The sequence below is a fragment of the Bison bison genome, unplaced genomic scaffold, assembly GCF_000754665.1.
Source record: "Bison bison bison isolate TAMUID 2011002044 unplaced genomic scaffold, Bison_UMD1.0 scf7180017858048, whole genome shotgun sequence".
In the NCBI taxonomy this organism is placed as follows: domain Eukaryota; kingdom Metazoa; phylum Chordata; class Mammalia; order Artiodactyla; family Bovidae; genus Bison; species Bison bison.
The window spans coordinates 1,966,202-1,980,104 of NW_011488621.1; the positions used below are offsets into that span (position 1 = coordinate 1,966,202).

The 13,903-nt window shown below is 35.6% G+C and overlaps 2 protein-coding genes across 2 annotated transcripts in view; both read right to left on the minus strand.

Annotated features, from left to right (window-relative positions):
* LRRC69 (leucine rich repeat containing 69) overlaps nt 1-5,410 on the minus strand; it is an 84,685-nt gene extending 79,275 nt beyond the window's left edge. Inside the window, exon 1 of the mRNA XM_010862016.1 lies at nt 2,878-5,410. Coding sequence (XP_010860318.1) covers nt 2,878-3,060 — 183 coding nt within the window. The 5' untranslated portion in view covers nt 3,061-5,410. The remainder of the gene's footprint in view (nt 1-2,877) is intronic.
* Nucleotides 5,411-10,495: 5,085 nt separating this feature from the next.
* OTUD6B (OTU domain containing 6B) overlaps nt 10,496-13,903 on the minus strand; it is a 14,655-nt gene continuing 11,247 nt past the window's right edge. The window contains exons 5-7 of the mRNA XM_010862029.1: nt 13,834-13,895; nt 11,568-11,674; nt 10,496-10,862 (exon numbers count right to left, since the gene is read on the minus strand). Of these exons, the coding sequence (XP_010860331.1) occupies nt 10,778-10,862; nt 11,568-11,674; nt 13,834-13,895 (254 nt within the window). The 3' untranslated portion in view covers nt 10,496-10,777. The remainder of the gene's footprint in view (nt 10,863-11,567; nt 11,675-13,833; nt 13,896-13,903) is intronic.

Here is a 13,903-nt window from a genome sequence, read left to right on the forward strand (position 1 = left end):
TGAGCTGAGCCAACACCCTGTTAAAGGAAACTGAGCTGGGAAGTCAAAATTTAGAGTCTCTCCTAATAGTCAAAGGATGAGGAGGAAAGTAACGAGGGAGCCACAAGAAGACAAACGAATGATCAGACTCATCACCTTTTTTTACCTGCGGAAGTATATTTTGCAATCTATACTTCTTACTAAACAACTATTAATCAAACAGGAGAGAAGAATACACATGTTTTCAAATACACAAGAGTTCAAAAAACCTAATTACCACGTACCTAGTCTAGGATGGGGCTTCCCGGGTAGTGCTAGTGGTAAAGACCCTGCCTGTCAATGCAGGAGACAAGAGATTCAGCTTCCATCCCTGAGTTGGGAAGATGTCCTGGAGGAGAGCATGGCCACCCACTCCAATATTCTTGCCTGGAGAATCCCACAGACTGAGAAGCCTGGCGAGCTACAGTCCAAGGGGCCACAAAGACTTAGATATGAGACTTAGGATACACGCAGATCGGGATGATGCCTGGAGAATTATTTCTAGAAAATAAGTGAGTAAACCAAAAAAAAGAAGAAAATATGGTTACAGGAAACACTGATTCCAATTCAGAAGAACTGCACAAGGATATTTGAGCAGGAAGTATCCACCTAACCTAGATTAGCTTAAACTGGGGCAGGAGGATGGAGGCTCCTGGGGAAAGTCACTCAAGGAAAAAGCACATTTGATAGGATATGTAATATGATCAAGTTTAAAATGAGGCCATGACAAAGGAAAAAGGTACAAGAATAAGTGAAAGACATTAGGAACTCCAAGGTAACAAAAACGGTATATAAGGAAGAAAATATAATCTTAGTACTTTGATTGGCTCCATGTAAATTTCCTAAAGGAAATTAACCCTGAAAATTCATTGGAAGGACTGATGCTGAAGCTGAGGCTCCAATACTCTGACCACCTGATATGAAGAGCTGACTCATTAGAAAAGACCCTGATGCTGGGTGGGAGGAGAAGGGAGACAACAGAGATTGAAGATTGAAGGTGGGAGGAGAAGGGGACAACAGAGAACAAGATGGTTGGAGGCATCACTGACTCAATGGACATGAGTTTGAGCAAATTCCAGGAGATAGCAAAGGACAGGGAAGCCTGGCATGCAGCAGTCCATGGGGTCACAGGGAGTCGGACACAACTGAGCCACTGAACAAAATGATATTTACTTATTAACAATATACATTTTAGAATTTTAGAATTCTCCAAGACAAAGATTTAATCATTGTTATAACTGGGTACACTGTAAATACTATACACCTCATAAAAGTAAGAAGTTTTTAATTTGTGAAGAGGAAGAGAAAACGTGAGCTGAAAGTAGATTACGGACGCTAACACTGCCACCTTACCAAGTGGAGAGTAAAAAGATTGTAGTTGATGAAAAATAAACAAAGGTTGGGAGATTAGGACTTACACATACACACTACTATACATAAAACAGATAACTAGGAAGTATCTACCATACAGCGCAAGGAACTCTACTCAATACTCTGTAATGACCTATCTGGGAAAAGAATCTAAAAAAGAGTGGATATGTGTAGATGTATTACTGATTCATTTTGTGGTCCATCAGAAAATAACACAGCATTATAAATCAACTATACTCCAGTAAAAATTAATCAAAAAAAGAAACAAACGTACAACAATATTAAATTTCAAAGATAACTATGAAGAAACCAAACATTAATTTATATTTGGAAGATGACGAAGATTGATATTTTAAATGGACATATCAAGAAAAGAACTAAAAGCAGTTATATATGGAGGTCAAAATTGTGATTTCTTACGAACAAATGGACTGTTACGCTAATGAAAAAAAAAAATCACACAGAGGTGGAGAATTGGCTCACTCAAATTCCAAATTGTTTTGCATAAAACTCCTCTGTCACATTAGAAAAGTCCAAATCTTTACTATCGTTCTGTAACTCGAAGGTACTTTTGGAAGTTATTGAAGGGGAGTTTTGAAGTATTCCCCTATTTTTTGGAAAGACATGGGCACAGATTACAAACTCAAATAATTTTGTAAACCTAAGAAATGAAGTAGGTGAAGGTAAGAAAATAAGAGTTGTTTTTTAGTAACTCTCAACTCAAAACTAATGAACTATAATGAATTACTATTACTTAGCTGGTTAGAGATTCTTTCAGTGCTGATGACAGTTTAGAAATGAACAAAAAGAAAACTACAAAGTTAATATCCCTTGCCTTCTCCCAACTTTAAGATCTTTAGCAGCTGGAGTTTCACAGAAATGTCGTTCATCAGAAATACTTAACACAAGCATCTAGGATTCATTTTGTTGCTCTTTACAAAGGATATTCTTTATTTAAAATGCTAAGTTTCTTTTAAAGCCTACTTCATAAGAAATCTATGTTCTGTCCTTCCCATTTCCTGCCAATACTCCATTTCAAAGTGTAGCCTGCTCTAGGAAATTGAAAAGAACTCCCTTCTTACATCAGATGTCTCTCTTCATTCCATACACAACAGCTTCAGGATAGTCCCCAGGGTGTACAGCCTCTCGGGGATCTTCAAACCCGTGTTGAGATGGAACCCCAAGGTAGACAAGTAGATCCAGGCTCCCAAGCCCTCTCCAAATGACAGCGTCCAGAAAAATAAGTGTTGCAGAGGCCTAACCCTCTGATGCCAAGTGTGGGCCACAGAGCATGTGAATAAATTGAAACATCTCCCCCTACCATATGTAATTCACTAAAAGAGAAAACCATCTGATGCTGTTCCAGCAACTATCCACATTAATTCTCCAGGGAGCTAAGTCTCCAGTGATTGAAGCCTTCTTAATTCTTTTTTCTCTTCCTATCCTCTCTTTTCATCCTTAGTTGAAAAAGATAATGCTGTTTCTCACCTGGGTCAAGCTGCTTATCTCTGGGCACACTTTGGAAATTTGGTTATTCTGAAGGTACAGTGTCTTCAGGCCTGGAAGTTTTTCTAACACTGAGGGCATCTTTGTTATGTTCTTTCCATTTAAGATAACGATTTTAGTGTTTTTACCGCCCTTCAGTGCTCTTATTAACAACCTTTCAGCCATGGGTATGGAAGAGAAACAGGTTCCTTACTACCCATCTTTGGAATCTCTAATTGCAGAATTGGTGTGTCATGGAAACAAAAACATTCTGAGATCTATCATGCTGAAGGTGGTAGCATTGGATCATTCCCTGTGTAAAAGGTAGGGAAGGGAAATAACTGATTCCAGGTTTGCGGCAGGAAATGTACAAGATGACCCTAGAATATCTTATACCAGAAACATGACATTACCAAGGACTAATGAGATCACATCAAAAGAACATACAAGTGGGCTTCCATTAGTCTAAAATGGGAAAATTTGAGAATCACAAAGAATGATGAATGAACCATAATAAATTAAAATCTAGAGCTCATGGTATCATAAAAATAAAAGAAAGCCTCTAATTACATTGGAACTTGCTGGGGAACCAACTCTTAAGACTGAAAAATAATAAATGGAAAAAAAATGAAGCACTTATTCTGCTTTTTCAGTACAAATCATGTTTTTGTGTAACCTAATAAAGTTCTTACTCATTGAAAAATTGAAGCCAATAAATGAGGAAGAAAAAAATATTTAGAAAAATCACCATTTTTGCAAACCTAATGAAATACTGGATATATATATAAAGATCATAATTGGATGCTAAATGCATTAGGTGAGAGGTTGACCGGGAACTTTCCAAGTATGAAATCAGGTTAATTACCTACTAATCAGTTTTACCATCACTAAAATTGAGACAATCATGGTGTCATACAATAAAAATTACACAGTACCAATATTAAATATTCTTGAATCTGAGTTTAATCATGCTTCTATACCTAAATACCATTTACAGAAAATATGAGGAATAGAAAAAAGCTAAATTAATCTCAGGGAAGCAGTCAGCCAAATCTCCAAACTGGGAAATTCTATAAGGCAAATGATATACAATATTTAACCAACAAGTTATGTCATTAATAAAAAGATGAGGAAACTGTTATGAAAAAATGAGACTTAAGAAAAACAACAGTCAAATGCACTCTGTGAATCTTGTTTAGATCTTGATTTGAATAAAAATATTCCAGAGTCAACTGAGGAAATTTGATCATGGACAAAGTATCAGATGACAGGAATTACTAATTTTGTTATGTATAATAATGACATGGTGGTACTATTTTCTTAAAATGTACCTAACATTTAGAAATGCATCTGAATTTTCAGGTGAATTTTTTTTTAATAAGTGGGGCAGAAAAGTGAGTGGAAAAAATAGATCAAATAAGACTGACCAAACATTGGTAATTATTAATGCTCAGTAATGGGTACTAGGGGTTCATTATATTATTCTTACTGTTTTTTGTATAATCTTTGAAAATTTCCAAATGAATGATTAAGACAAAGGCAAAAGAGTAAGGAAAAAGAGATAAGGGCAAAGATATCTGATTAGAACCCCACTTGGGCCAGTTATGAGGCTTGGAGGCATTTGGGCTACATATGTACCACATCTGGAAGGCTCAGTTCCAAAAACTTGAACACTATAAAATGCATTCTGCATTCAAAGTACTCAGAACACAATTCCATCTTCCTCTGTAATTCCCTTTACTCATTCAACAAACATTTAGAAGTACCTACTATGTGCAACACTGTTCCACTGGGGATAGAAGAATGAATTAAAATGACAAAAATATCTCAATGAAATTACATTCTAGGAGAAGGAGAAAAAACAAGCAAATAAGTAAACCTAGGCGTTAGATGGCATTAGATGCTATGGAAAAAAATAATAAAACAGGTAAGGAGTTTGCAATTTTAGGGTAACCTGAGAAGGCTTCACTGCAAGGGTGCTATCAGAGATGGGAGCTTTTCCAAATAAGATGGTGAAGCAAGTGCCAAAGGCCCAAAGAAGAATCATTAAATTTATACAGGTTATTATAATGAACATCATAACAGTAAAATAAAAGGTGCTGATTAATAGAGTTCCAATTGCTAGAACCATCATTTTTTAGGTACTTAATCACTGCTCTTTTTATTCAAATATCTCTCCCAAACCTTCCAAACCTATCTTCCAGTGTCTTTATTTTTATACTGTTTTAGTTTCCTAAGAACAATCATGATGTTACTATCTGAACAAATTATAAAACTTTGTTTTAAAAAAAAGAAGTCTCATAATACTCACCTCCTCTAAAGTAATGCTGCATGGCTAGGACTCCAGCTGACACTGTCTAAATGGGTCATTTTTTCCCTGCTTTAAACGGGTAAACAGGCCAATACAATCTACTACTGCTTTTTTTTTTTTTAATTAATTTTCCTAACCTAGAAAATCTGGTAAACATCTTTAATTTCTCCTTCTCTGTCCAGGCTCCTCTGCCCAGAGGATTCTCCAGGCAAGAACGCTGGAGTGGGTGCCATTCCCTTCTCCAGGAGATCTTCTGGACTCAGGGATTGAACCCAGGTCTCTTGCATTGCAGGCAGATTCTTTACTGCTGAGCCACCAGGATGACCAACCCCAGACCCTAGGTAACTACTAATCTCCTTTCTATATGTTTGCCTAGTCCAAACATTTTATACAGATGAGAATATATGTGTCTTTCACTCAACATAATGCTTTCAAGGTTCATCCAGAGTTATAGCATGCACCAGTACCTCAGTCCTTTTTATTGAATAAAAATTCTCCATCCTATACTATATTTATTTATCCACTTATCAGTTGATGGACATTTAGATTGTTTCTGCTTTTTGGCTACTACAAACAGTGCTATGTACAGTTTTCTTGGGAGTATACCTAGGAGAGGTCATATGGTACCCTTTCAGGAACTGCCAGATTGTTTACCAAAGTGGCTTCATCAGTTTATATTCCTACCAGCAATGTATAAAAGCTTATCTTTTCATTTTTTACTGTCGCTTTTGACCCAAATTGATACAATCAATCCCTTTAAAAAATTTTGTTAAGTTTGCCTTGAAAACAGTTCATAATTCACTCCATTCCCTATTGCTTGCCTTTCTCCTCCATCTAGAAGAATCCAGATAGCACCTTCAATACTCTCTAGAAATCTCCTCAGGGAGATCACCCAAGCTGATGAGATATACTTATTTTCCATGTTAATGCTTACTGCCATCATTATTAAACTTTCTTCTACTATGTAACAGAAGTTACTTTTCTTCCAAATTCTAATAATAGTTTCCTCATATTCCTTACCAACATCAGGCTCCTGCTAACAATCTCTTCTAGACCTTTTTAACTTACACCCGAGGCCCAGTCCCAAAGCTCATTTCATGGTTTAAGTATTTTGTTACGGTACCAAATTCTTTTCAGGGCTCAATCAGCAAAAAAGACCAACTAGGAACCACACAGTTTGACTTTAGGTAATTATAGAAGCTGGGGAAGCCATCTGTGTAGGTCTGTTGCCTTTGTGTCTGGTGCTGTGCCTACCCCAGAATTCAGAGAAGCTCAAGCAAAAGATCTGGTAGAAGTGGGAGAAGCTACAGGCTTCATGAAAAAAGTGCCCTGTCCTGTTCATTTCTATGTCCCTAGTGCCTCAGTGCTCCATGGTGTTAGCACCTCTCTAAGTCCCAAGAGTAGTGCCTGCACACTTGAGAGTTAACAAAAGCTGAAGATTTCTACTTAAACGTCTACATGAAACAGCACAAAAAATAACTACTTTTACTGAGCATTTATTACATATCAGGCAGTGTGCTAAATTCTTTATGGAAGTGGACTTACTTAGTCCTTATCAAAGGCAGGGCTTGGTATTTTTTTTTTTTTTAAATCAAGAGCAAGATTGTAAGTCATTCCTGTTAAAAAAAAAATAAATTCAGCAGCCTTGTGCAAAAGCAGTAGTTTGTTTCAGTAAGCCATATTAGTCACCCAAGTATACTGAAAGAAGACAATCATAAACTTTTTCCTGTTCAGTATATTAACAAAGCTTTTTATTTGGGTCTGTATATTTATTTTCAGCAACCCCTGGGTCAGGAAGATCCCTTGCAGGAGGAAATGACAACCCACTCCAGGATTCTTGCCTAGAAAATTCCATGGACAGAGGAGCCTGGTGGGCTATAGTCCATGGAGTCGTAAAGAGTCAGACACAACTGAGCACACACACATACCCACACTTATTTCAGAAGTTACTGTTTTTTAGGTTTGTTAAAATCAGATTGTCCTAATCAACACATGAAGGTAAATTAACTGTAATGCACTATCAGAAGTTTTAAAAAAGGAAAACTCTCTTGGGTTCCATTCTTCAACTAACCAGAAGACTTAAGAATTCACCAAGGGTAATATAAATTAAAAGACAGCCCTTCTGTGAGCAAGAAGAATTCTAAGTCACTATCTCGTTTATTCTTAAGTCTATTAGCCTAATGAAACTCCTAAAAGTCATATCCTACCCACTGAATTGATCTTATAACTATTAACAAACCTTAAGCACTTTATAATATATAGGCCTAGCAATGTGATAGACATTTAATAGTGAAGTCCTTGTTTCTAAGCACTTAAAGACTAAGGGAAAACAATGACAATAATAATAAACAACTAAATGCAAATAACTATTATTAAGTGTATAGTTAATAGAAAGTAACATGTATGACCCGGGGTCCCTAACCTAGCCCAGGTGGGAGAAGTCTGGGGAGCTTACCTAGGTCGGAGCTATTTAAGCTGAGACCAGGAAGACAATAAACTAGGTGAAGCAGGTTGAACCCAACTTCAAGTGTTAGTTCAAAAGCCTTGCAGGAGGGAACAAGGTGGGATAATATAAAGAACTGCTGCTTCTGAAACTTACTTTAAAAACAGAATTAGAAACCCTGTGAGTTCTACTTTTCCACAAGATGGAGAAAGATATATTTCAAATAAGACTTAGAAAAATCAATGTATATAAATACACAAGACAGGAAGAAAAAGCTCATTTGTTCAGTAACAGTAAAAGGAGTATGAAATTACAAATTAAATTTCAAAACAAAAAAAAACAAAAAAAACCCTGACCTATTGCTTCAGCTAGTTCCTAACAACTTCTACCAAGACCATGTATTAACAAGTATGTGCCCGCAGTAACTTGCACAGATTTCCTTCTTACTGCTTCATTTTCTTACTCATGTGTATTCATTTTTAACATCCAAGAGTTTTGGATAGTCTTCTAATTTGCCCTTTCTTATTTTAAAATAACAAAATAATACATAAATATTAGAATCTCTATTATTTTCAATTATACATGAGGACAAAATAAAAACTAAATAAAATTCTCAAAAAGTTTTCTCTACTTCTATATTCTAAAAGTATTAAAGAATAACAATTTGAACAATGCTGATTTAATTCATCTTTTATTTTTTCTTTTAGCAAACGTTTAGATAATATGGACAAAATTGTACTGTTAACTATAGTTACACATCCTTATTTGCTTTATATGTTATAAACATACTTAAGCAGATAAATTCACTGAAGTAAATTAGACATATTCCAGAACTCTGACACATACTTTTCTAAGTCAGGACAAAAGAAAGCTTATCAGATTTTCCTACAAGATCAGCATCATACAGCAAACTGAACTAGTATATGCTGCTTTTAACTTAATACGTGCCATTTTTCAGACTTTAATTTTAGGTCACAGCTAAAATAATTTTTATCTCAAGTTTCATGAAAGAACAGAAGCTGAAACATACAAATCCTGTCCATAACCATATTGGCCATTTAAAAATAAAAAATATACCTATAATCAAGAAAATTCTATTCACCCTGCTAGAAAAAAAAAAGCCAATAAGTTATTTTACAATACTTTAAGTATAGTGGGAATTTACAATAACCAGATTTCAGTGTATCTTATTTTATTGCTTAATGCTTCTCTTTTAATTTTAAAGTAACAGATTACCCACCACCCCTCCTTTGCAAAGAAATCCAGATCCAGCATTACAAAACAAGCAGGCTTCAGAATATATTTTGCTTAGCAGGCAGAATGGTTCTTAATCTTTGCAAGTGTATAATACTTTCATGCAGTATTTATCTGCTCAATAGTTCCACACACTGTTGCCTGCTGAATACATAACACTGATACCCTGTTTTTTATGTTATAAAACCCAGTTGTTGTTACTTAGTTATCCAGGCGTGTCCAACTCTGTGACACCACAGACTATACAGCCCACCAGGCTCCTCTGTCCACGGAATTTTCCAGGCAAGATTACTGGAGTGGGTTGCCATTTCCCATTACAGGGGATCTTCCCGACCCAGGGATCAAACACTGGTCTCCATATCTCCTGCATTGCAGGTGGATTCTTTACCACTGAGCCACTGGGGAAGCTCATAAAACCCAGTATTTACTTAGAAAAATTAGTTGCATTCATGGAGAAAAAATTCAAACTTTATATACACTTGATGTAAAATGTTATTAGTTACTTATCTGAGAAAAACAGATCAACCAAAAAGGTCTCATTAGCATAAAACCCCTTACATAACAAATTATCACAAACATTTGTACATATGGGTGTACCATCTTCTTAAAATATTTTTATAAATAACTTAAAATCTGATCTGACAAATCATTCAACTGAAAAGTACTGTACTGATTTTATTATACAGTCTTGACTCAACAGTGGCTTTCAGCTTTATCCCTATATATAAAACATAAAAATTCCCAGATATTTGAAACAAATATTTTCAAATATTTGAGGAAAGATAAAATTAATAAGGCTAATAAAATAGTAAGTAACAAAGGCTTTCCCTAATCCTAGAGAATGAAGCAAAAAGAGAGACCTTATGAGACAAATTGGAAAAGAAGAATTTGAAGTAAATTTGGCCTTGGACCCTTTTACAAATTTACAAATTGCTACTCCTTCAATTTGCACAAGTTAAAGAATAACAGAAGCTAATAACTATTTCTCAGTGGAAAAGGGTGCAAGGAAAGCAAAGCAGCTGAGTAGTGATGGAGAAAGTACAACAAAGAATATAAAAATTTATAGTTAAGATAATCAAGAAATGATGTTGTCACAACCATTCTGAAGTTGAGAAATAACACGGAATAATCAATGAATTAGAAAAGCAATAATGTGCTGCATCTTTTAAAGTTATATACAAATAAAAGACTTATTTTTATTTTTATTAAAGCAACCTTCTTAGCTGCACTTTGATGGGGTTACAAAAATGTCACAGCATCAACCTAAAGGGGTGGGAAGGGTAGGGATGGGAGGGAGGTTCCAGAGGGAAGGGCTATATGTATACCTGGGGCTGATTCATGTTGTTACATGGCAGAAACCAACACGTTCTAAAGCAATTATCCTCCAATTAAAAATAAATGTTAAAAAGTCACAGCATTAATCCCATCAACAGCAATGTTACTGCAATCGAATTATTTATAAACATTAATTAAATTTGTTATCACCATCACATTATTGCAATGTCAAAGAGACTGAGTCATTTCACTTCTTCACGAAAATTTACATTGATATGGTTACTGAAAGCTTTCGGTAATGAGGAAAAAAAATTTTTTAACAACTTCAACACAGAATAGAATGTTCAGAATCTTATATTTAATAAAAATATCAACAATCAGGGTACCATCTTGGTCTATAAATGATATTCTCCACAAAGAACTTACAAGTGTTTTTTAAAACACCATTAAGGGGACACTGGTTAAAGTTTCTCTCGGACACGTTTTTTTAAAACCTATTAGTAGCTTTGCCATAAAACTCTTTTAAGGTAGTTGTGTTTTTTCAGAAACACTGAGAATAATCCAATACTTGGTATTAATACTCAGATCAGCACACTGACATAATAGCAACATTTTATAGACTAGCTGCAATTTTCAGTAGCTGTGTTCACCAACCGTGTAACAGAATTGTAGTGTTCTCCTAAGCCATATGCATGTCTCATATAACTGAAATGGAAAAAGGAGAAATAAGTAATTTAGACAAAAGTATTTCACTGTATATAAATGTTTTATGTATTTAAAACCAAGTACTCTGAATTAATCACTTCACAGCAGTATCATTCAATAGACTTCACTACTTAAAACTTCAACACCATTTAAAAAGCATCATCAGTGAGTAAAATATGGTTCAATAACTCTGCTGAGGTTGTCCGGTAAAACACAATCATTAGAGTGAAAAAAAAGACTGAGATGGCGAATTCTCCATGCTGTGTTTCAGAGAACTCTCAATTATGTAAAATACTTTGACAATATGAAGAAAAAAATCTCTAAAGAATAAACAATAAGGCAACATGAGTGTATTTCAGCTTTTACACTTGCTAAAACTTTTAGCATTATTAATGTCAAACCAGAAAAACATTAAAAATAATCCTAAAATTTTATAACCTTTAGAAATGACTTTATTCTTAACACATACATAAGAATGTTCTTTATCATAAGAATAAATCACAAAAGGTTTAAACAGTTATCTAAACCATGTATTTTGACAATGCTTTCTAATTCTGTAATTGCCTTTAACATGAAATAAGCATAATTAATGCTGCTGAAAATAGACTTGTTTTGATTAATCAACATACATAACCTAAAATTTTTCATAATCCCTTTTGTCTTAATTATGAAAAATATTAACATCAGGAATTTCTAGGTACTTACACAAGTATTAATGGATTTTCTGGATATTCTTCACCAACTACTATAGGAGGAGAATCTGCCTGTATTATCTCTATTGGTGTTCGTAAAATGTGAGACAGGGCTCTTAGCTATAAAAGACAAAATGGAAACTATATATATATATATATATAAGAGAAATAGAGGTAAATCTTATTCAAATCATAAACTACTGAGTTGATGCATGAACAGGGCAACCAGTCAGAGCAGGCATCTACTTCTATTCCTTAATACACATCAAGAGCTCAGTAAAAGGGCACGGAATGGAGGGTACAAAACAAGCTCTGGACATCTTAGCATCCCATCTGCTGCTGCTGCTGCTGCTGCTGCTGCTGCGTGTCCAACTCTGTGCAGCCCCTTAGACGGCAGCCCACCAGGCTCCGCCGTCCCTGGGATTCTCCAGGCAAGAATACTGGAATGCGTTGCCATTTCCTCCTCCAATGCAGGAAAGTGAAAAGTGAAAGTGAAGTCATTCAGTCATGTCTGACCCTCAGCAACCCCATGGACTGCAGCCCACCAGGCTCCTCCGTCCATGGGATTTTCCAGGCAAGAGTACTGGAGTAGGGTGCCATTGCCTTCTCCCAGCATCCCATCTAAGTCTTCAAAAATCATACACAGACTTTCTCTTTAATAATTTAAATTTACTCCATTGTGAAAACAGCAACTCTTATTTCAAATGAATTCACAAATGATTTAAGAGAAAATGTCCTTCAAAAGATGTTTAAAGGTTTTTCTCAATTTAAAAAGAGTCACTTATGTCTCTAGAACTCACACTGATTTGAGATTCTTATTAAAAGTTCAAGCACCTTTAATTACTCCTAATGTAGTCACAAAGCTAACCTTCCCAAGTTTCAAAGACCCAGGAGAGGCATATACAACATTAAGGCATATAAAACAAGTTCCCTCTGGTGGCTGAGAAGAGGTACAAATATAGGACTGCTAAGAAAAACGCTTTGATGAAGCAATCATGTCCTATCTTCAAATTTAACTCTTGAAGTGAAATATTCAGAGCCACAAACTATTTGAGATGGCTAATCATCATTACCAGAGAAGGCAATGGCACCCCACTCCAGTACTCTTGCCTGGAGAATCCCATGGATGGAGGAGCCTGGTAGGCTGCAGTCCATGGGGTCGTGAAGAGTCGGACGTGACTGAGCAACTTCACTTCCACTTTTCACTTTCATGCACTGGAGAAGGGAATGGCAACCCACTCCAGTGTTCTCGCCTGGAGAATCCCAGGGGCGGTGGAGCCTGGTGGGCTGCCGTCTATGGGGCCACACAGAGTCGGACACAAGTGAAGCAACTTAGCAGCAGCAGCAATCATCATTACACAGTAATATTAATAATACTGTTAGATTCATCCATGTAGCACTTTAGCTTCAAACTTCAATGCATATAGCCTTTGCTTTGTTTAATATATACAAATGAACTATCACGTACACATGGGGTTTTATTATCTTCATTCAATCATCAGGAAACTGGAGCTCAGGAGGTTGGCTGACTCCCCCAAAGTCAGAAAACTGAGAAGTAGAAGGAACCAGCACCCAGCCCCCAGACTTTCCCTGTTACTCCCTGACTTCTAACACCCCAAGCTACCTCATCACCACCTGCATACTCAGGGGTTTTATTTTCCTTTAATGAAACAAAGATAACAGTTAAGATAAATAATTAGAGCTTTAAAAAAAATCATTATTAACTCCCTACAAATGACTAACATATTTCCTTGTAAGTAAATTTTAATGCATTAAATATTGCTTTCAAATCAGTCAGTATCAACTAGGAACTCAAGACACAATTGTAATAGATGTGTTATGGTAGGATTTGACCTGTAATCTCACATTAAAATATTGTTTTCTATTTCTGACGTTTTCCAATGTGATTTTCATCTTGGGTAAAATTTTACTGTATTTGAGAAAATCTTCACTTTCATAAGTCCATAAACTCAAATATATTGCCTGTAGCAAGATCACAAATGGAAAAATGCAGACACAACACTAGCTTCACCAACTCACAGATCAAACACTGGGCTATTTAAAATTAAATAGTGCCTCAGTTCCCAAAGGTACATAATTAAATTAAAGGCCTAAGAATATTAACTCCTTATATCAATGTTTTATCAGTAGAGAAATAGCAAATAAATAAAGAAAAGGAATTGTCGAAGAAAAATTTGGATCACCCGAAAAATATGTCTAAAAACTACAGAAGGGATTTAAAAATAATTTAACAATTTCACGATGAATAACAAACTTACCTCAAGTTGACCCCCCCAAGCAGCTGTGTTTACAATATCATCACAATACTTTCCAAACTCTTCTGGAGTA